Here is a 21,597-nt window from a genome sequence, read left to right on the forward strand (position 1 = left end):
GAACATTGAAATGTTATTTTGTTGATATCAAAGTGTTCAGTAAGTGAAAGAACAAAAAGAAAAGGGGATGTCGTGATTTATAAATGTATGTAGGTTACTACTACTAACCACTAGAGGTCGGTAGAGGTTTGCGGTGGTTGTTGTTCGAGTAAGTTGAGAGCTGACTGTCAACATGTGAGATGTAATAAAAACATCTGCTACAAACAGTTTCTTCATTATAAATAGAAACATTGCAGTCAGTTAACGTGTATTTATTGATAGTGTTAATAAAACGATGAATAAGTCGTGAGCACATTTTCTCGGATCTAATCTCCGGAGCAGCAGGTGGCAGTATGCACACAGAAGTTGTATGCCAACAGTCGAAAAACAACAAGTTCAAGTCCCATGATTCTTGTCATCGTCTTATTCTCAAAATGGATGATCTTGATGAAGATCTGATTTGTGCAGTATGTCAGGATATCTTTGTAGAACCAGTCACTTTACCATGCGGTCACAACTACTGTGAGCAGTGCGTCAACAACCTGAAACGATCTTTGAGAGAGACGGAAGGTGATGATGATGATGATGATGAAGAGCGCACGCTGACTCGCCATTACACGTGTCCTCTGTGTTTGTCCCCGTGTGACTCCAGAGTGGAGCTAAAGAAAAACACTGTGCTCCACAACATCATTGAGAAATACCAGAGTAAAAAAGAAACGGGCATCGAGTGCAGCGTGTGTAAAGGACAACAGAAACAGTCGGCGGAGAAAGTGTGTGTCAACTGTGACGAGTATTACTGCAATGTGCACGTGATCCCACATCTGGAGAATAAGACTCTGCGACAGCACGTGCTGCTGAATCCAGTGGCGGACTCCAGCAGACTGTGTAAAGAACACGGGAAAGCGCTGGAGCTCTTCTGCACGACTGACGGCACAGCCCTGTGTGTGTACTGCATGTTACCGGCCGAGGGCAGACACCTGCAGGGACACAATGTCGTTAAACTCTCTGATTCCCACGACACTTTTAAGGTCACTCAAGTGTTTCTCTTATGCTGTGCACGCTTTACATGTCTTAATTCATAACGGTTTTATCCCAAAGAGAATGAAATTCTGGTTACCACCATTAACACTAGTAAACTGCATTAACACCAACTACCAATGCACAGTATTTTTGTACAGCATTTATTCAACATTGTTTACGTTACTTACATAAACAGGCCTATAGAAGAATAAATACTGTAAAATAGGCATGATGCTCTTATGTTAATTGCTATTCATGTAACTAGTGCATTTAAATCCTGTTTGCTTGTCTACAAGCTGCAATAAAATAAGACGCAGTAAAGGACATATTTTAGAAATATGAATTCAAGTCAAATATACAGAACTGATAGACAACCCTACCAAGCATACTGTATGCGATACTTATTTCTATATTTCCAATGAAGTGAAAGACTTAAATAAACGCTTGTTTATGTATAATTTCAACTGGAACATTGAATAATAATTAGGATTTAAAAAATATTTTTTGTACAGGAGGAGTGCAGAGTTAAACTTGACAAAATTAAAGCAAACTTATCGAAAGTTCAAGATGGACTCTCCAAACTCGAAGAAAAGTCATCCGCCTCTAAGGTAAGTCACAGAAAATCAAATGTCAGTTGTTTTATGGTTTCTTGGCAGTTTTTTTGATGCTTTATATGAACACAGGAGGATATTGAGAATATGCAGCAAGAGTGCACAAAGGTCTTGGCCAGAATGAGGCTGTTCTTAGGCTTTGAAGAGAAAGCCTGGCAGAAGCGTTTCTCTGTGGACCTGGTGCAGGAGGGCCACAGCATGAGGCAGAAAGCCGAGAGAATGAACGGACTGAGAAAAAGATTGCAAGAAGCACATGAAGCCTTGTTTCAGGCCCAAAACTTTCAGGATCCTTTGATGCTTCGGCAGGTGAGCGTTTTAAAAAAAAGAAAAGGGAGTAAAAACGAGACCAGATACTTATTTCAAACTGAATACCAGTTCATTTTTCTGTTGATTTGTTTCACATCCTAAATTCGTGACATCATATGCATGACGTCCCAGTGTATCTTGTAGGCCAGTGTATCTTGGTAATCTTCTGCACATTTGTCTTGATTTTCCATTTGTGTTAATGTTCATGTTTGTTTGCAAGCATCCACAATTGACATGTTTGGGAGAAAATTCCAGTCACGTCTACTTAAATCAGAACGTTTTACCTAACAGGCCTATGCATTTGTCCCTGAAGCAGTTTTTGGCGTTTTGTAAATAAATATTGAACTATTGAATATTGACAGAAAGCCCAGCAAATAGAGCATTATCTATTATGACCCCCATTATTATTTTCATCCAGTCAAATTAGGAAGATCTTAATCCCATCTTGAGTTACATTTTTACTGGCTTGTCACAATTATGTGAACATTTAACACAAATATGACTTTCTTCTATTACAGACTTTAAACCACACAGACTGGTAAGCTACTAAATGTGCAGTTTTATTTATTTGTGTGTGTGTGTTTGTGTGTGTACAGCCTTGGAAACAATTAAGAGACAATTCCAATTTTTCATTTCAAATCAGCATCTGTTTTGGCCATTTCAGCCCAATGTTTGTTTTTACCTGTTGAACTTTTCCTAAATACATGCACAAATATTACCGTTGTCTGGCTTAAAGTGAATATGTACTTGTTTTCTTTGCAAAAAAATAATATAAATTAAAAGCATCTTTGCTGTTATTTTCACCGGTTTCTCCAGTGTTCATTTTCTAAAAATAAATGCCAAAAGAAACATTATTTTTATTTGACATTTTTGAGAAATATTGTTAGAAGTTTACAAAATGAAACAAAAAGGATCATTTTACCTAAACACAAACAGTACATTTTAAAATCAGAAAATTGTGTCTGAAATGGTCTCTTATTTTTTTCACTGCTATATTATAAATATATGAATATATATATATATATATAGTTTTTATCAAGCTCTGTTTTTGTATTGTTTTGTTAGGACTGATTTGGTTGATAAACAAACTTGTGAAAATCAGATCTCTGAGGCAATTGAGTGGAATAATGCAAAACCCACAGCTCTGTCAAAGATCTCCCCGTTGCTCCAGTCTATTCACCAGACATTTGCAGGTGGGTGTGGCTTTTATAGAATTCTAAATCATACAATGTTTTAATAGTCAAGTTTAAGCCAAATCTGTTAAAAGAAGTCGTGCCTCCGGGCAGCTATTTATATCATAGCAAGACAACAGTCTACTTGAACGGAGAAAGGCAAATATTTCTAAAATCACATAAATGGCATACTTCCGCTCAATGATTAAACCTGATGTGGACTGTACCGTAGCGTTGGTCTGCTGAGCTTAAATTGTTCTAAAATCCCCTTTTTCGAGGTCGTCTCATCTATTCCGCCTGCGCACAGGCTGTCAGGCGCCTCACAAGAGCCCTCCCCCAGACAACCGCCAGTCTTTATCTATTGACGATTGGTTCTTTTTATTAAAAGTCCGGACTTGCTTCGCTAGAGCGGCCATATTGTGCGTCGCATTCCTGTCCATTCATTGAAATGGCAGTGGCGCATCTTGTAAATATTTATTATCTTTGGATTAAGTTATAATGCAGGTATCAGTGTTGGCATGCACACCGGGAGACTGCATTTATTTGTTAGATATTATTTATTTGAATGATCTTGCTTGCTCTATAAACACAATGCACTGGGCTGTGTTTTACCTTTCTGTGATTTCCGTATTTGCTCCTGTAAAGCTGCTTGGGAACAATGCACATTGTGAAAAGGGCTATATAAATAACTTGAATTGAATAATGTTAAGATGTCTGTAAGCTGGTTCAAGTTAAGCGTGTCATTGTTCAACACCCACAGGAGATGATATTGTGTTAAACTCTTCATCGGCTCATCACAGACTGAAGTTTAACCCCGAGCGCACCGCTGTGTGGATGACGGATGACACGGGACTTGGTTCTTCTTCTGTGTCCACTGAAGAATATTACTGTGTGATGGGTGAAGTGTCATTCACCTGTGGCATCCACTACTGGGAGGTTGATGTTGCTTGTGTGCACTCGTGGGCAGTTGGAGTGTCATACAGTTGTCAGTTCGACTCGGGTCTCTGTTCTGGTCTGGGCAGGAGTGAGCTATCCTGGGCTTTACACTACAGCATGAACCGCAGGCAGTTCTGTGCCCACCATGACTGGCTTCAGTTCACTTTCTCAGACACCGGTCTCCCCGCTCGAGTGGGTGTTTATCTGGACATAGATTGTGGCTTCCTGTCTTTCTATGATGCGGTTAGGATTGAACATCTTTACACCTTTTATTGTGACCTCCAGGCTCCAGTTTTTCCTGCTTTTAGTCTGAGTGTGCAGAATACAGCGGGGGCTTCACAGCGAATGACCATATTAAACCCGGTGTCTAGCAGGTGACAATAACTCATGACATCTGAACAACCAAACATTTGCTTTATGTATTGATCCCACATAGCTTTAATGAATGTCTTTAACGCACTTATTTGTTTTTTCATGTTTTTTTGTACCATGAGTTCACTTGCATTGTGTTGAAACCCATATTTATCTGCTACTGTAAAATGCCATACATATTTCAAAGCATGATTTACTACAAATTATCATTTTTCATGCATTGAGCTCAATATTTATTTAGAATATGCATATAATAACTTGATATTTTGTTAATGCATTCATGAGGATAGTCCTTGTATGCAGGGTATAATGTACACAAAAAAGGTTTGTACAAAATAAATCCAACACAAGGTTTAACGTTTTAGCTCAACATTTGTAGGCAACAATTACTCAAATTTGGTACACTTGAGTTGATTGATTCTTATCATTATTGTTGCGGTGTAAATACATTTTTAATGCCACATGCTACAATAAAATATCTAACTCATCTTTTCATGACATACTGGCAATGTTTAAATATTCTGATTGGCCATCTGGTGGTCTGATATTGCTCAACCGCGCATCCATTTACTACTGCTAAACTGATGTGCTAATAAAATATTTAATCTCGAAACCAATATTTGGTTTTAAGGGGTCAATTTTTTTAAATTGAGATTTTACATAATCTGAAAGATGAATTAATAAGATTTCTATTGATGTACGAGTGTTAGAATAGGACAATATCTGGCTGAGATACAACCGTTTAAAAGTCAGGAATCTGCAAAAAATCTAAATATTGAGAAACTGCCTTTATTTTTGTGAGTGGATGGCCTGCCACAGTACCCCTGATTAACAACTTCAAAGTTTTTATATATTTAAGGTAGGAAATTTACGAAATGATCTTCATGGAACATGATCTTTACTAAATATCCTAATGATTTTTGGCATAAAAGAAATATAATAATTTTGACACATACAATGTTTTTTTATCTATTACTAAAAGTGTCCCCGTTCTACTTTAGTCTAGTTTTGTGATCCAGGGTCACATCACATTAAATGTCAAAATGCTTGAAGATAGACAAATTGAGCAATGTAGTATACTAACATTATTAGAAGACATGGAATTAGCTTCCACTGTTATGCAGATGATACTCAGCTATATATCTCATTAAGAACAGATGATTCCTTTAAGCTATCCAAACTGGCAGAGTGCATCGAGGACATAAAACATTGGATGACTAGTAATTTCCTTCTTTTAAACTCTAGCAAAACAGAAATATTACTTATAGCACCAAAATCAAGTAAACAGAATATCTCGATTACAGCCTACAAATTGAAAGCTGCACTGTTACTCCAACAAATACAGTTAAAGATCTAGGCGTTATATTAGACGGCAACCTGTCATTTAAAAATCACATCTCAAATATCACAAAAACAGCCTTCTTCCACCTTAGAAATGTTGCCAAATTACGAAATAGTTTGTGTGTTGCAGAAGCAGAAAAGCTTATTCATGCATTTGTGACCTCACGGCTTGACTATTGTAATGCTCTACTTAGTGGTTGTCCTGTATCATCGATGAACAAACTACAGTTAGTTCAGAATGCAGCTGCCAGAGTTCTTACTAGGTCAAGAAAATACGATCACATAACCCCAGTTTTATCATCGCTTCACTGGCTACCCATTAAGTATCGTATTGATTTTAAAATTCTTTTAATTACTTACAAAGCTTTAAATGGTTTAGCCCCTACTTACTTAACTGAGCTTTTATCACATTACAACCCATCACGCTCTCTAAGATCTCAAAACTTAGGACTTTTGATAACACCTAGAATAACTAAATCCAGTAAAAGGGGTTTCGTTGGTGTTGGATTCATTTGCTGGTTCCTCGCCACAGTAGGGCAGTGTTGGCCTGCTCACCGGGAGACTGCATTTATTTATTTATTAGATATTATTTATTAGAATGATTTTGCTTGCTCTATTTACACCATGCACTGTGCTGTGTTTTACCATTTCTGTTTGCCATGTTTGCCCCTGTAAAGCTGCTTTGGAACAATGCACATTGTGAAAAGCGCTATATAAATAAACTGAATGAATTGAATAGAATAGTAGTATTTGCAGTATTTTAAACATCTGATAGTAATCTGTGATATTTGCATTATTGCATAATTACAAACAGTAATACCTCTTGGGTAATTAAATATATCAGTTCTCAGTCGTTGGATAAATGCTGGTTTAATATTTTACAAAACTGTTTTCCCCGATTACATAAATAAACGGAATTTGATGTCTGCTATTTAACGTTCAAAGTCATTTTAAGATCCATATACTGTAAAAACATATTCTTTTTCTTGTCCTAATTCCTCCGGAAAAAATAAATATCTTTTTCAAAACATTGTTAGCTTTCCAGTATTTCTTAATCATGTTACCGTGATCTTTCCAGTATTTCTTAATCATGTTACCGTGATCATCTACATTTGTCACTCTTTACCTTAAATAGATTTTAAGTTCCTGTCAAATGCTTTACTATAGTGGAGCTACTTAACAATTTATCTTCCCTTAGCATTTTGTTCAAATGTTTGTACATGTTAATTACATTGTGGCACCCTTTCTCAAATTAAAAAGTATCCACTTTGTAAAATGAACCTAGAAGCTAATAAAACTGAACAAACTCTTTTGAACGCAAAAAAATACAAAAAAAAATAATACTAATAAATGCCAGAAACATTTCAGAAACACAAATGTTGCAAATCAAAATATCTACAAGTTTTAAAAATAAAATTTATTAGCATCTCTCTAATATGTGTATAAATAAAAACATTTATAAGAAATAATGCATATATGCCTTATGAGCTGAACAATAACTGGATTATATGTGATACAAAGGAGCAGAGGCTTACTAACCTCTGTTTTTTGTCTCTTTTTAACATATTCAGTTTCTTATTATAAGTGTGTGTGAATGTACCTCAAAATTCAAACTTTGCAAACAATTTCCATACCTAGAAATTTCAATTCTACATTCGGTCATATGAATAAAACACGATGTCATTTAAAAACAGCAACAACATAGAAGAACACATGGAATTTTGGCAGTTTTACAATTTTCATTGAGTGAGAACTTGCAAAACGGCTCCAACAGAAACCAATTAAAAACAGTCAGTGACCCAGCAGTGAATGTAAATAATGTGAAACTGATATGTCCTTCACCTTACAGCAACGGGCCAACGGGTTTGCTGTTTGTCTTGATTTAAATGTTGGATTACAATAAACAGCACTGTTAGAATGGACTCAAGTGAGCCAATCCGAGGTTGCACATCTTACAATAAAATTGCCTTCTGAATAAAAATGCACAAAAGTGGTAAAATAAATGATACATTTGCATTTGTAACATGATCTGTCAGTATATGCATGAGACTGGACCTTCACTGTAACATTCTCATGTAAAGATCACTGTAACACTCTGTAACAAACAGTCTGTGAGCTCATTAATATCGGGTTTCCTAAGGCAGGTCTGAAGAGTTAAGACCTCCTCCTCTGCCATCCACAACATGATGGTTTGGTCATGCTTTCAACACACAGGATGGTTGAAATGAAATAAAAAACCCACTAAAATAAACAGATTTGTACAAGTAACAAATACTAGCAGAAGAAAATCAAAAGCGTCCCGAAAGCTGTCAGTGTTTGGTCTGAGGTAACAACGAACGAAACCAACGCATAACACACAAAACTGTAGACAGCTAGAGGCAACACCTTCCTTTCAAATCACAACACTGTGACGCTGCCGAAGAAAAAAACATACTGTGATTGTACGGTGTTAGAATGTGACAATAATGAATTGCCTTTAAATATAAAACTTTCAACAACAAAAAAATCTTTCATAGGGGGAATATATATCAAAACTATTTCAGGGGTTGTTTCGGAAGAAGCCGGTGAGGAAAGAGTGTGAATTAAAGGAGTAAGTGATGCGCCAGTCTGTGAGGGTTAGATGGTGGACCATGAGAACCCTGGTGACATCTCTCTAAAGCCAAATGGAATGAAGGAAGTACACAAGAACTTTGAAGGGTAATGTGCTCTCTGCTCATCCCATGTCTTTAGAGTGCAAAGAAACCCTTTTTGGACTTGTTGTGTGATACACACACACATATACATATATAGATAAATAAATATATGTATATATGCATATGTCTAGCTCTGACGTGTCCATTACTTGGATAAACTAAAACTCTGCAAATTCTTTTGCACATTTCTCTGTCACTGATACACGAATGTCTTCCTCTTCGTAGTCGTCGAAGTTGCTTGTGTCCCCAGGACCTCGGCACTTTGGTATGAGTGGCGCCTCCACCTGGTGGGTGACAGGAGAGAATGAGTTCAATGGGTAGACATCAACAAATGCTCTTTCTGTGAACATCTCGCATAGCTTGGCTGTACAACAGAACGTTCGACTACACAGAAACCCACAACAGGACCAAAGTGATGAGCTTTGTAACTACACAAGTGCAATACCTTTCTCTCATAAATGGCTATCCAATCTGTTGTGGCAAACCATTTGTGGTTTTTGATATCATTGACACCATTCCTGAGGTTTCCAAACCGCTTGGTCAGGTCCACCTGAAGCAGATTCCTCAGCAGATCCTTCAGATCAGAGCTGAAGTGTGAGGGGAATCGTACCTAGACACATTTAAAGCAAAATATCATGATTCTCCATTTATTGTGTGTACAAATAAATCGAAAACGTACAACTCTGCCGCACCTTTCCGGACACGATCTTCTCATAGATCTGAATAGGCTGGTCTGCAAAAAATGGAGGATATCCAGCTGCCATTTCATATATGAGGACTCCAAGGGCCCACCAGTCCACGGCCTTGTTGTAACCCTGAATTTACACAAGGATTAATACCTTCAGTTCAATGTCAATTACAATAAATGAAAAAATGAAATGAAGTTCTGACCTTGCTGAGGATGATCTCTGGCGCAAGATACTCTGGAGTTCCACATAATGTCCAGGTTCTGCCCTTAACTCTCTTTGCAAACCCAAAGTCTGTTACCTGTCAGAAAAGAACATATTGAGACAAATGGTCAATTTGTGAAAGGGTCACAAAAAGGGCACACTTGGCTCCTTCGCGGTCAAAAATGTCAGACATAGTGAAAGAATGGAAATATGAAAAAATATGTTAACTGAGAATCTTTAAGTGGTCCAAAATACCAATCAGGCACCGTGCAGAAAATAGTGCACGGGAGGGGTTGCTCGAACTAGTCGACATTAATTCTTTGGAGCGGCATTTAAAGATAGTCACGGGTCATGTGTTTTTTTGAAATTGTACCTTTAAGAAGGACCATTTCTACCCGGTTCAGTGGGATTCTGACACACTCCCGGCAATAATATATTTCATCTTACCTTGTCCAAAATTGATTGTAATCATAGTACAAAACTGGGTACCTATCTAACCAAAAATATCTGAAGAGTTTGGTTCAAAAATGAGATGACTCCGTTTTTACCATGTTTATTGTTTTATTAAGTTATCATGTTTTCATTGTGTTTTATTGTATTAGTTAGCAGTATTTTTTGAGTTATTATGGCAACACAACTGCAGTTTGATTGATATTAATTTGAATGCACAACAAAAACATGATTTTTTAAAATTGTTTAAAACTTAGATTTTTTAATCTCATTTTGTAACCGAACTCTTAGAAATTGAAGAAAAAATTATGTAAGATTGTCTGAATGTACATTTAAATCCTCAGTAAAAGCCTCTCTATAAAGGGCTACCTCCTACGACCTGGCATCCACACAGGTGGACATCATTTTTTTGTTGTTTGTACCTCAATACATAATTCTGTGTAACTGAAAAATGTTGTACACTAACACGGACATTTACACTGCCATCTGATGGTGTCAGAAGAGAAAAACACTTAACACTTAAATTTCAAGATGGCGGCAAACACACCTGAAAAGTCAGTCAGGCACAACAGACCAAAACGTTCACAAGGTAAACAATTAAAAACTTTTTTTTGGTTAATTATTGTTAAATTATGTATAGTAGTGTTGTATGTTTAATATGGAATGTAATTTTCACAAATGTTTGCAAAAGTAAAGATTTGCTATGCCGCTAAACTCGATGTCTACATATGTGGACAATGGGACTCAGTTGAAAATGTAAAAATGTTAGCAAAAAATTTTAGTTTGGGAAGAATTTGGTAGAAAACGTCAATTTACAAAAGTTTATAAGAGTATATATTGACAAAGCATGTGTAATAAATAACTTTACATGGATTTAAATAGATTTTTATTTTTCTCATAATATAATTTCCAGAGCGTATTCCTGTCAAAGGCATTGGAATTAATACTGGAGTCAATTTCTGGGGACAAGTCGGAGGTAGAGGAATTGTTTGGCATTGATGACCCATAAGAGGATGTTGATGGTAATCCTCCACAACAGGAGCCAATCAGCAGTGAGGAGGAGAGTAGTGGGCATGAAGACCGTAGCACATCGTTCAGACCGTAGCACTGCCACTTTACGCACTTTTAGACGTCAGACTCAGCAGGTTGAGACCGATGGTTCAAACGATGACACTGAACACTCAAGACCAGGACCGAGCTTTCAAGAACAACACAAGCAAGGACGAGGAGTGCGCTGGAGGGCTGCTCGATTGACCCCAAACTTAGCCCCCTTTAAGCCTGAGGAGGAAACTGAGCAGGACAGAGAAGGATGGACCCCCCTGGACTATGTAAACCAGTATATTGACAAAGATTTAATTAAACTGATTGTATACTGCTCCAATTCTACAGCACTATCTAGGAGTGGATACCCACTCAACACATCAGTTGATGATATGTATAATTTCTTTGGTGCCTCAATTTTGATGTCCTGTGTCTCATACCCACACTGTATTGGTCCAGCACATTAAGATTCCCAGCCATCGCAGACAGATTCACACGTGACAGATTTCACAATAAAGGTAATCAATAAAGGTGGACATTGATGATGATGATGTTCCAGAAGACCTGAGGGAATGTGACAAATTCTGGAAGGTGAGACCTTTTCTTGAACACATTCTGAAAGGCTGCAGATCTCAGGCAAGACCCAAGAGCATTTCTATTGATGAGCAAATGATACCATTTACAGGAGCCTGTCCTTGTCGACAATATCTCCCAATGAAGCCAAATCCTGTTGGCATGAAAAACTTTGTTTGTGCTTCATTGGAAGGCCTCATGCTTGACTTTGAATTATATCAGGGTGCAGATGCACTGACTTTACAGGTCCAGGAGCCAGGTGAACTGGGTTTGGGAGGCTTGGTCATTGATCGTCTGTCTGAACTATTGCGATCTATCGATTCTTTACTTCCATCAAAACTGTGAACCGAATGATGGAGAAGAGGGTCAACATGACTGGTACAGTTATGAAGAACCGGGTTTCCGAAGCAGTGCAGAAGCTACCAAGTGACGAAAAAATGAAAAAGAATGGAAGCGGTACCTAAAATGGTAATGGTTTGACAACAAGCCGGTAATGATGATGTCTGTTGTTCATGATGCACAGGCTTAAGACACCTGCCAGCGATGGGACATGAGAAAGAAACAATAAGTGTCTGTCAGGCGACCAATTATTGTTCGTGAGTACAACAACAAGATGGGTGGGGTTGACCTCATAGACTGGATGATCAGCTACTATAGAATGAGTGTCCGTACCAAGAAGTGGACGCTTCGGATGCTCATGCACTTCACAGATGTTGCTTTAGCCAACAGCTGGCTATTTTACCGCAGAGACCACACAGTATGTGCCACACCAAGAAAGGGCATCATGCAATTTCTTGAATTCCGAATGGAAATGGCCAAGACTTTCTTGGCCCAGCATAACAATTCACAGGCAGACGGTACAGACCTCTCAGAAAACGAAGACAATACAGACCATTCAGAGCCAAAGAAAAAGCGCCTTGTGAAGGAAGTTCCCCACATTTCAGTCTGCAGAAGGGCTAATGCACATCTTCCAAAGGTGGTCAACCTGAAAAATACAGCGCGCTGCAGAGCAAAAGGCTGTTCTGGGATAAGTCGAGTCCGATGTGCAACATGCAAGATGTTCTTGTGCTTGCGAACGGCACTTAACTGTTACACGGTCTTTCACAGCAGTTAAGCGTGATCAACTTTTCCCACAGACAAAAAAGAACATTCTTAGTTTGGAGTAGTAACAATTTGTAGTGTTACAAAAAACAAACATAAGCAAATTCTCAAGGTTTTATGGATATGATTGCTTGTTTCTTAAAAGAAAAAATCCATACCCATGTTCAGATGTTGAATCGGTTATATATTCATCAGTAACAATGAAATATGTTCAGGCATAATGTTGTGCTGTAAATAAAAAATATTTGCACTTTGTTACACAATGGCGTCTTGATTGTTTTCTATGGATACAGACCGAGTGTCCACATATATGGACATCATTTTTTGATCTTTGTTTTAACCTAAAATAATGAATTAATTGTAAAATTATTGAAAAGTGTATTTAAAAACAGTGGGTAAAAATGAGTGATAATAATTACATCAATATTAATTAGAACCATCTAATTCTTAAAAAATCCGAAGAATGAAAGAAAAAACATTATTGAAAAAAATGTATTACATACATTCCTGAAGAAAAAAAAGGCTTCTGTCACTTTTGACCGCAAAGTGTGACCCCTAAAGTAAGAGTCGCAATGGGTTAAATACTGATGTAAATTCTGAGGTGCCTGTTGGTAATTTGACCTGTGCATGTTAAAAGAATTATTGGAAGCTGTTTTTCACTTTTTGTTGTCCGTTTCCCATAATCCCGCTGGTTACCTGTATGTATCCTTGCTGATCGATCAACAGGTTCTCAGGTTTCAGGTCTCTATAAATGAGGTCTAGCGAGTGGAGGTACTCAAAGGTCAGGACGATCTGCGCAGCATAAAACCGTGCATGCGGTTCACTGTGGGTCAGAGATATCACATAAGAGAGACATAACAGTTATGCTCACAAAACATTGTTTTTCACCATACTGCCGAACTTTGCTATTTTCCACCAATAATAACTACAAATTCAGTGAAAGGAAACATATCACATCATAATGTTGTTATAATATTCACTTTATTGCTGACATGATGTTAACACGATGCTAGTATGCTTTAAAATGCTTTTGTATGTTATTAGCATGATGATAACATGTTTAACACAATGCCTGATTTAACATCTTCAACAGTATGAACATTTTAACATCTTGTTCAAACATATTATGTTTAGCCTGATGCTAGCATGATTTAGCATGTGTTGACACACTGGATGTAGCTCTAAAGGCCAGGACACACCAAGCAACGAACGCATGTTTAACATGTTTAACTTGAACACACCGGACAGACTACAGTTGACATTCAACTAGCGATTACCCTCTGAGAACATTACTTTTCATTTTTGAGTGCTATCTTATGGTACGGAAAAGTTAGAACTGTGGATATACAACCAAGCAGCGGTCACCATTGTTTACACAAGCCACGCTCATTGCATTTTTCAGTCACGACTACTAAATTTCAATCGGCACTGGAGTTATCAGACATTTGTCTTTTAAGGAGATAAGGAGAAACCGCACTAAATAGGTGAGGTCGTGTTTAATGCTGCATTTGGGTTCGTCTTTTTTATTCAGCTCATTCGCTGAGCTGAACAGCCAATCTGAGGTCTCTTTCTCTCCGACAAGGTACACAGCGATCCGTCATGAAAAAAAACAGCTGACGGCGTCTGACTAAAGCTGATGTGCAGAAAACAACTCTTAAAAACTACATGACATGTAGTAAAGTAATATTATGTTTTAACAGAAGATCAGTAGGGTGCCTTTTTATTCATAAACTTTATGACTCTTTATTCTTGGTTCTGTAATTTCACTACACCAGTTTTATCTTCGAGACGCAATGCAGAATCAATGCTGGACATTAAAAAAGATAAAAAAAGATTCAAAGTTCAGTTTTAATGTGTTGGCATCTTCGGTTTCCAGCTTTTTGTGCCATGTGTGGTGGGTTTTCAATATTTCTTTTAAAATTCCAAGTTAAATCTAACCTACTGGGGCATTTCATCTGCTCAGTTGTTTTGTACATGACACTAAATCATCGTGAACTAAAGAAAAAGGGCTTTCTAAAGACGGACTAGTCTAGTAGTCATTCAGTTAATCCACTGGCTAATACATAAAAAAATAGGGTTTATTCAAACTCACCTGAACCTTCCGATTCTTCTAAGATGTGAGAACATCTCCCCTCCTGGTATATATTCCATCACCATATACAAATTGGAGTTGTCCTATGAGAAGTAGAACAATGGTCACCAATATCATTTTTCAGTGGTCAAAGCCGATGCTCAACTGATTTTGCTGTACATTGGATATCAAATATTTACCTCGACCCGGAAGACGTTGGTAGTGCAGCTTAAACTACTGGTATATGATTAGTTGCATTTTAATAGATGCATTTAGGAATCGGTTTTCTCTTCCGTCACTTGTGTTACACTATATAAACGTGTTTAGATCATACAAAGTACATTTCATATTGCGAGACTGAGCTTAGAGTTTTGCACAGTTCCTTAGTGGCATGTTAACAGAGAGGTCTCATGCACAACAAATGCAAAATCATGTATTCTCATTGGTTTTTCTCATCAAAATAATATTTTTTTCCACACATTGGTCATGTCAGCTGAAAAACCACACAAAGAGTGCCTGAGGGTCAATACAATACTGATATGTATATCAAGCAACAGACATACACTGCTACACAGGAGTATTGGCCATTTAATATGGTCTATCAATGCAGGGCTCTAGACTGTGGCAATTTTTCCTGCCGGTTCGACCGCCAAACTGATCATCAATATATACAATTTAAGAGTAGATGAGACATTTTTTTATTGCGCAAGCGGCGCATTCAGTCACTCCATTTCTTCTCCCTCCTGAAGCCATTCGCATATCTATCAGTGCCATCTCCCCACAAAGACATAATGCACAGGACCTGAGCCGGTGTAAAAGACGCATTTAATGCTATTGATGATGAAGTGAGAGGACCGGCAGAGCGGAGCTAAAATAATAATGTTTTGCCTGCAGAATACAAGAATTTCTCCAGCTATGGTACAAAACAACAACGAAAACAAAGTGTGTTGCGTGTATTGTATGCGGTGTGAAGCTAATGCAGAAAACATGCGGGAAACAAAGCGCATGTTACACAGTATTAGATCCTTATTACTCGCTCTTAAAGAGGCAATTATTTTTATTCATTTGCAATTAATTTATTAATGTATTAAACATGTTTGGACGTGGTTTTTAGTGTTTCTTTTTTCTCGCCTCTCCCCACGACTCTGTTGCTTCCAAATTAAAGGCTGGTGCCACCTAGTTATACAGTGCACCAGTGTCACCTCTCTGAAATGTTAGTCTAGAGGCCTGCAATGATCTTAAAAGGACCAAATATTGATGAATTAATTGTCCACATGCATGACTACACCAGGCTAATGATAGGGGAGCAGACAGGGTCTTCAAGATACCTTGAAGGCATATTCCAATCTGACGAGGAACGGGAAGGACACTGCTTGCACTATTCTCTTCTCATTTAGCGTATGCTCAACTTGTTTCAACTTCACCACCTAAACAAAAAAAAAACATAATAAAAGTCTCTGAGCAGGCTTATTTACCATCAGAAAATAACAACAGTTGCCACAAAAAAGAATGGTAACATTCTGTTTAAACCAACCTTCTGTTTGTCCAGAATTTTCATGGCATAGAATTGATCTGTTGCTTTGTGTTTTACCAACATAACTCTGCCGAAGGATCCTGTGCCCAGCGTCTTCAGTCTGTCAAAGTCATCTAAACCAGTTGTGCTCTATCAGATGTGGCAAACATTAAATAGCTTTACTTGCAATGCAGGCATTTAGGAAATGGAAACAATTCAGATTAAAATGTATAATGTGTATGCCTTTACTACACAGGTACTGAACTACAGGTAAAGAATGTGCTATTCCAGGTGTTTTATTTACTATATAGTAGGGCTGCACGATTAACCGCAATTCACATTCAAATCGTGATTAAATCGATGTGGCTATCGCGATTGTGAAATGGCAAAGGCTGCGATTATGTTTTATGTGCAGCTTGTTCGTGAAGCACGGCTCTGTGATCTGTGGGAAATGCTGCTCCATCTGAAAACTCTGGATGTGCTTTTTATAATTGCAAACGTTCAGTCAAACTAAATCAAGTTTATTTATAATGATAATCATGAAAATACCTGAGGAGTCTTGAAAAACAGTTATAGAAAGATGCCCGATAGGAAGACGGCATTTCCTGGTTATACATGTGGTACTTCTTCTATGGAGCAATGGATTGTGCGAGAGCGCCCTCTGGCTTTCAGATGCAGCTGCATTTAACAGTATTTCACCAAATCACGTGCGTTTTCTTTTTGATTCATCGTGCAGCCCTAGTATATAGTTATTTTACAACAACTCTGAACACAAAGCATTGTTACACAGCTTGGGATTCCCATGTCTACAAACAAAATAGGATCGTAAATGCTATATCACTTTGACTTCACACCATCCATATAACCCCTTGTTAATGAAAAAGTCTCGCCTCATATCTCATAGATAAACACTGCATCTTACCTGTGGTGGAGATTCCCATTTTCTCAAGAAATCTTCTTTGGCTTTGGCTAGAAACTCTTTCACTACATGGAAAACAAAAGGAAAAACGGTTATAGGCACTAAAACCAGGCAGCCATTCAGAAGCACCGATATAACATTTCTTTTAATGACAGTAAGTGCCAATCTGCATCATAGCACAGCCACCCATCCGACATCAAAAGACATGGCATATCAAGTAAACATAACAACATAGAGCGAACAAAAAGGAAACAACCATTTTTCTAGCTACATCCATATCCTACACATCAAAATCAGGCAATCTTACAAGGCTCGAAATATACTTGTGATGCATGCACGTCTTTGTAGTTTAAAAAGACAATAGCACAACATTACAAGTGTAAGTTAAGACAAACCAATGTAAATGAAAACAACACGGCAGACGTCAGTCGACCACGGTGACGGAAACACAATGAGCAAAAAGAGCATCGTCATTAACAATTTACTGTGCCGTGTCTTGCAGAGTTCACACGAGAGCTTTCCGTCACCGCGCTCTCCTAATGCAATTATGATCGTACCAAAAGTCTCTATAGATCACCAAGGATTTTCAGGAACATTCACCCACATGGATGAGATGATGGAGAAACAGACATAAAGAGATAAAGAGACACGGAGAGAAAGATTTCTGTCAAACATCACATTGGTTAAGCTGGCCGAGACATGGATTAGATGAAACACAAGTACAGGTTTATAAATGAACAATAAAAATAAAAAAACACAGAGCAGCTAGACAACAAGCAAATGTTGAGAGAACAGCCAAGAGTGAAGCACTAGTGCTGGATACCACGATAGAGGCAGTTTCTTTAAAATGCTTTAAAAAGAACATTTAAGGTTGCAAAAATGTTCATTCTCGGCAAATCCCACAGAAAACTGTTCAGTCACATATAGTAGGAATAGATACATCCGACAGAAACTACATCCTCCTTTTAAATGATGAAACCTCAAAATCAGATGATTTTCATATGCGCTTCCATCACTATTTTTCATCCCTATAAATTAAGGATATTAATCAATTTTAAGAATGAACGTGTGAGCAGTTTCAGTCACAGCATACATGTAAATACAGCAGGGCTTATATATAATGTGAAGTTTAAAATAAGTTTAAAAGTGTTTGGCCATGCGGCATACAGATTTATGTCCAACGGCCGGTTTCTGTTGCTGTGACTGGTTTGACGATTTCTTTTATACAACAGCAGATGTCCACGGAAGGATTCTTCTCACCGTTTCATCCTTTTATGGTATGTTCTCGCTCTACAAGTATGTGCAGGCCTGGAATGGGCCATTAGAAAAGTATGATTCCTTATGAGTATTACTGCTCATCAAAGACTGGGAACGGTTGAGTAAACAATCTAAACTTACAGCAATGTTACGCTAAAAAGATTTGTAAGTTAAGGTTTATTTTAGACACTGTTGTACCGTAAAGTGAGACGTCTTGAGCTAATACTGTGTTTGTGATAGGAGGGTTTTAATGGCTTTCTTAAACATGCAAATATGTGATCTTATTTTCAATGGTGATGTCATTTTTTGTGTGAAAAGCTGCAATCAGTAGCATCGGATAAATATCAGTTTTTTTAGCAAATACATAAAGAATCTATAAAACAGTGTATCCTTACCTCACCCTGATTTGCAATGGTTGGCTAAGCTTATACTAAAAGTAATAATTTAATATTTAACCAATGTCAGTTGGTGTCATTTGACTTCACTCATAAAGATAAGTGGTCTACTGTGAACTGTTTCAAACAGAGATGAAGGCAAAATAAAGCAACAAAACCGCTTTGCTCTTATTAAATGCACATGTACCCCACTACTTCATGGGCTTTTTATAAAAACGGTTATTCCATATGCGTAGCACGGTTTCATTCAATAAAACACAGCAAATCAGTGATACTTAGGCTATGTAATGCGGTCAGCAGTTATAATTGGGGTATTTTATGATGGCTAAGAACGCGGCTTCAAATTGTCCCACTGAGGTTTTTCGCTTTGTATTAAAGCGTACACGCTTAATGCTCATATGTAGGTATTTATAAACGCAACTGAAGTTAAAGCAATCTGATCAAGTCTCCCATTAAATGTCAACACTGCATTTACAGCTGTAGGTCCATCACACTGAGCAGTGCATGCTGGGTAAGGATATGTTACACTCAAACTAATATGCCTGCAGTTGATTGCATCAAGCCTATCACATCTACTAATGACTCTTATCCTCTGAAGAAGGTCTGATGACAAGCTGTCCACGTCAATGACCGATGCTGTGTGTATCAGCCTGGAAAGGCTATTTGTGCTTTTGAGATTAGGTGATTACTTTAGCATTACGAGAGTGTTGAAATGAAGAAATCACAACTTTGTTTTCCTAGGGATGATTATTACTTCACTGTGTTTGTATCGTTTTAGACCATCATTCAATTAAACCAAAGCGGCTTATAGATGAACTCAAAGTTATGGGTTGGCTTGCTAAGTTCAGAAAGTTTAATCAATCAAACAGCTTCTGTTGTTTGGTTTAACGTGAAATTGTGCACAATAAATACGCTAGTTTATTCGTATCGTAATTTCAGGACCGACCAAAGTTTGTAGTTACAGAAAGACCCCCCAATCAGCAACACTTTTAGCAGAAACGTGTCGATTTTGCATCACTAACATCACAAACCATCCATCACTGTTTTCTATCACGTTCATAACACTTATACGTCTCAGCATTTTAGGCTTAGACAGAAACACGACATCTTATTCTCCATCCCCACTATCAAGAAAGAGCATTCAGCCAATAGGACAAAAACAGTCCAGTGTGTGAACAGGCTTGACATCCTGGTGTCGCTTCAAATTAATTTGTTTTACACAAAGCTACAAGTCAATATGTCGCTTTATTTTCCATCTACATGTTACTAGAGTCATATGGGCTATCTGTGGGGGTTTTTGGTCACTTCACTGATAAAGAGCTCGGTTTACATAAAAACGCCCATCAGAGTTTTTATAGAAAGTTGCATATTATAAGCATTTGGTTGGCGGCAAGGCAGCTGTCACACAGCCATTGACAGACGTCAATTTACCGCCTTTATGTGTGTTCATCGTGACCTTGTATCTGTTTATATGGCAGTAAGAAAACAGATCTTAGTTAAAACCCAACAATTTTTACACTCAGAGGACGAACAGAGGGTTTGAATATTTAGTTTCAATCCAGTTCAAGTCCTTACAAACCCATTTGAATGTTGTCATCTTAAGAGGTGTTTACACATTTAAGGAAGCCAGTTTAGCAAGTTGTTCAAGTTATGTTCACTTAAGCTTGAAGCGTTTAACGAACTTAAATAGCGTCGTGTTGTTTACTAGAGGCCACAGCGGACAGCTAATGCTCGTTTCATAAGTTACGCCCTCCAAACATTTCTCTACAGCTAAAGACAACAGCATTAACATTATTTTCTGTACACAATTTACTGGCCAGTTTCCTTCACTCCAATGGAGAAAACATGCGTGTCAACGATAAGAGATCTCGTCTGTCCGAGTGTTTCTACTGATACAGGCGGAGCATCACGTCTATGTCCGGGCCCACCTTATGTTAGCAGATAGCTTATTAGCTGCTATCGTTTGTGCTTTTTCCCTTTACCGTGACTTTATATAAAACAACCCGTTTTTAATGGCCCGTTCACTTTGTTTAAGACAGAACTTTATTTCATAATTTCCCTTCCGGTCCCTTATAAACAAATGTGCCACTAAGTGCCTTTGGTTACGCTAGCTTGCCTCACATGGGAGTTTACAGATAACAACAGCGATATGTTTTAAATATAAATTTCCTTGTAGAGGTTGTGATTAACCTCAAATATAGACAAACAATAATCCGAACAATGCAGAATATAATGAATATGTTTGCTTGGCATATGCATGATCCAAACTCACTAACCTGCGAACCAACTAACATTAGCTTTCGCTATCAAGTGCAAGAAATATGAACGTTAAACTGAACGACAACAATGACCAACACATCGCGTAAAATCGGGTCAGCTGAAGGTTGTTATATACAAAGTGGTTAATTGGCCCGTCTTACCGCTCTCCACTTCATTGCCTTTCTTGGCGGCAGCGGCGTTTCCCATAGTGCGCGAGACACGGGCGACTCTCAGCCGGGAGCGCGGACGAGACGACTGCGAGTCCTTGGAGGAAGCTTCCCTGCGCGCGACACCTCGGCCCGTATCTTATATACCAACACTTTAGAAGCACGGAGACCCGCAGAAAGAGAGACCCGCTCTAGTCAAATCCCCGGGCAGCGCTTCCCCTTCTGTGCCGCAGATGGCGACCTCTGGTCTCCGCCACAGTGATCGCGCGGAGACTCTTGAGCGAAGATCAGTGTTCAGTCTTCTTCTACTGCAGACACGGCGAGTACAAGACAAATAACAACTCGTGGCGCCATCTGCTGGACCTACTGGAGCTGCGTTCTGTACAAGCGTGATTGTGTTTGATTACAAGAAAATGACAAACATAAATGATAAGAAATACACAAGAAGTAAAGTGTTAGGTGCGAGGCACAAGTTAAAGTAAGATAAATAAAACATTTCAATTTAACACATGGACTGTTAACGTGACTAAA

General features: G+C 38.1%; 2 protein-coding genes across 2 annotated transcripts; one reads left to right on the forward strand and one right to left on the reverse strand.

The window, feature by feature from the left end:
- Positions 1 to 238: 238 nt before the first annotated feature.
- Positions 239 to 5,013, forward strand: LOC130418324 (E3 ubiquitin-protein ligase TRIM41-like). The gene is made up of 6 exons (XM_056744396.1): positions 239 to 1,007; positions 1,512 to 1,607; positions 1,683 to 1,916; positions 2,435 to 2,454; positions 2,982 to 3,109; positions 3,849 to 5,013. Exons 1-6 carry the CDS (start codon positions 333 to 335, stop codon positions 4,400 to 4,402), a joined length of 1,707 nt encoding a protein of 568 aa, XP_056600374.1. The 5' UTR covers positions 239 to 332; the 3' UTR covers positions 4,403 to 5,013.
- Positions 5,014 to 7,133: 2,120 nt separating this feature from the next.
- Positions 7,134 to 21,357, reverse strand: prkacbb (protein kinase, cAMP-dependent, catalytic, beta b). Its single transcript, XM_056743077.1, has 10 exons — positions 21,061 to 21,357; positions 16,992 to 17,053; positions 16,091 to 16,219; positions 15,885 to 15,983; positions 14,578 to 14,660; positions 13,182 to 13,308; positions 9,322 to 9,417; positions 9,123 to 9,245; positions 8,876 to 9,040; positions 7,134 to 8,714 (listed from the first exon to the last, which is right to left on the reverse strand). The coding sequence occupies exons 1-10, from the start codon at positions 21,104 to 21,106 to the stop codon at positions 8,589 to 8,591; spliced, it is 1,056 nt and encodes a 351-aa protein (XP_056599055.1). The 5' UTR covers positions 21,107 to 21,357; the 3' UTR covers positions 7,134 to 8,588.
- Between the last annotated feature and the right edge of the window lie 240 nt (positions 21,358 to 21,597).

The sequence above is a fragment of the Triplophysa dalaica genome, chromosome 3 (genome assembly GCF_015846415.1).
Source record: "Triplophysa dalaica isolate WHDGS20190420 chromosome 3, ASM1584641v1, whole genome shotgun sequence".
Taxonomy (NCBI): Eukaryota; Metazoa; Chordata; class Actinopteri; order Cypriniformes; family Nemacheilidae; genus Triplophysa; species Triplophysa dalaica.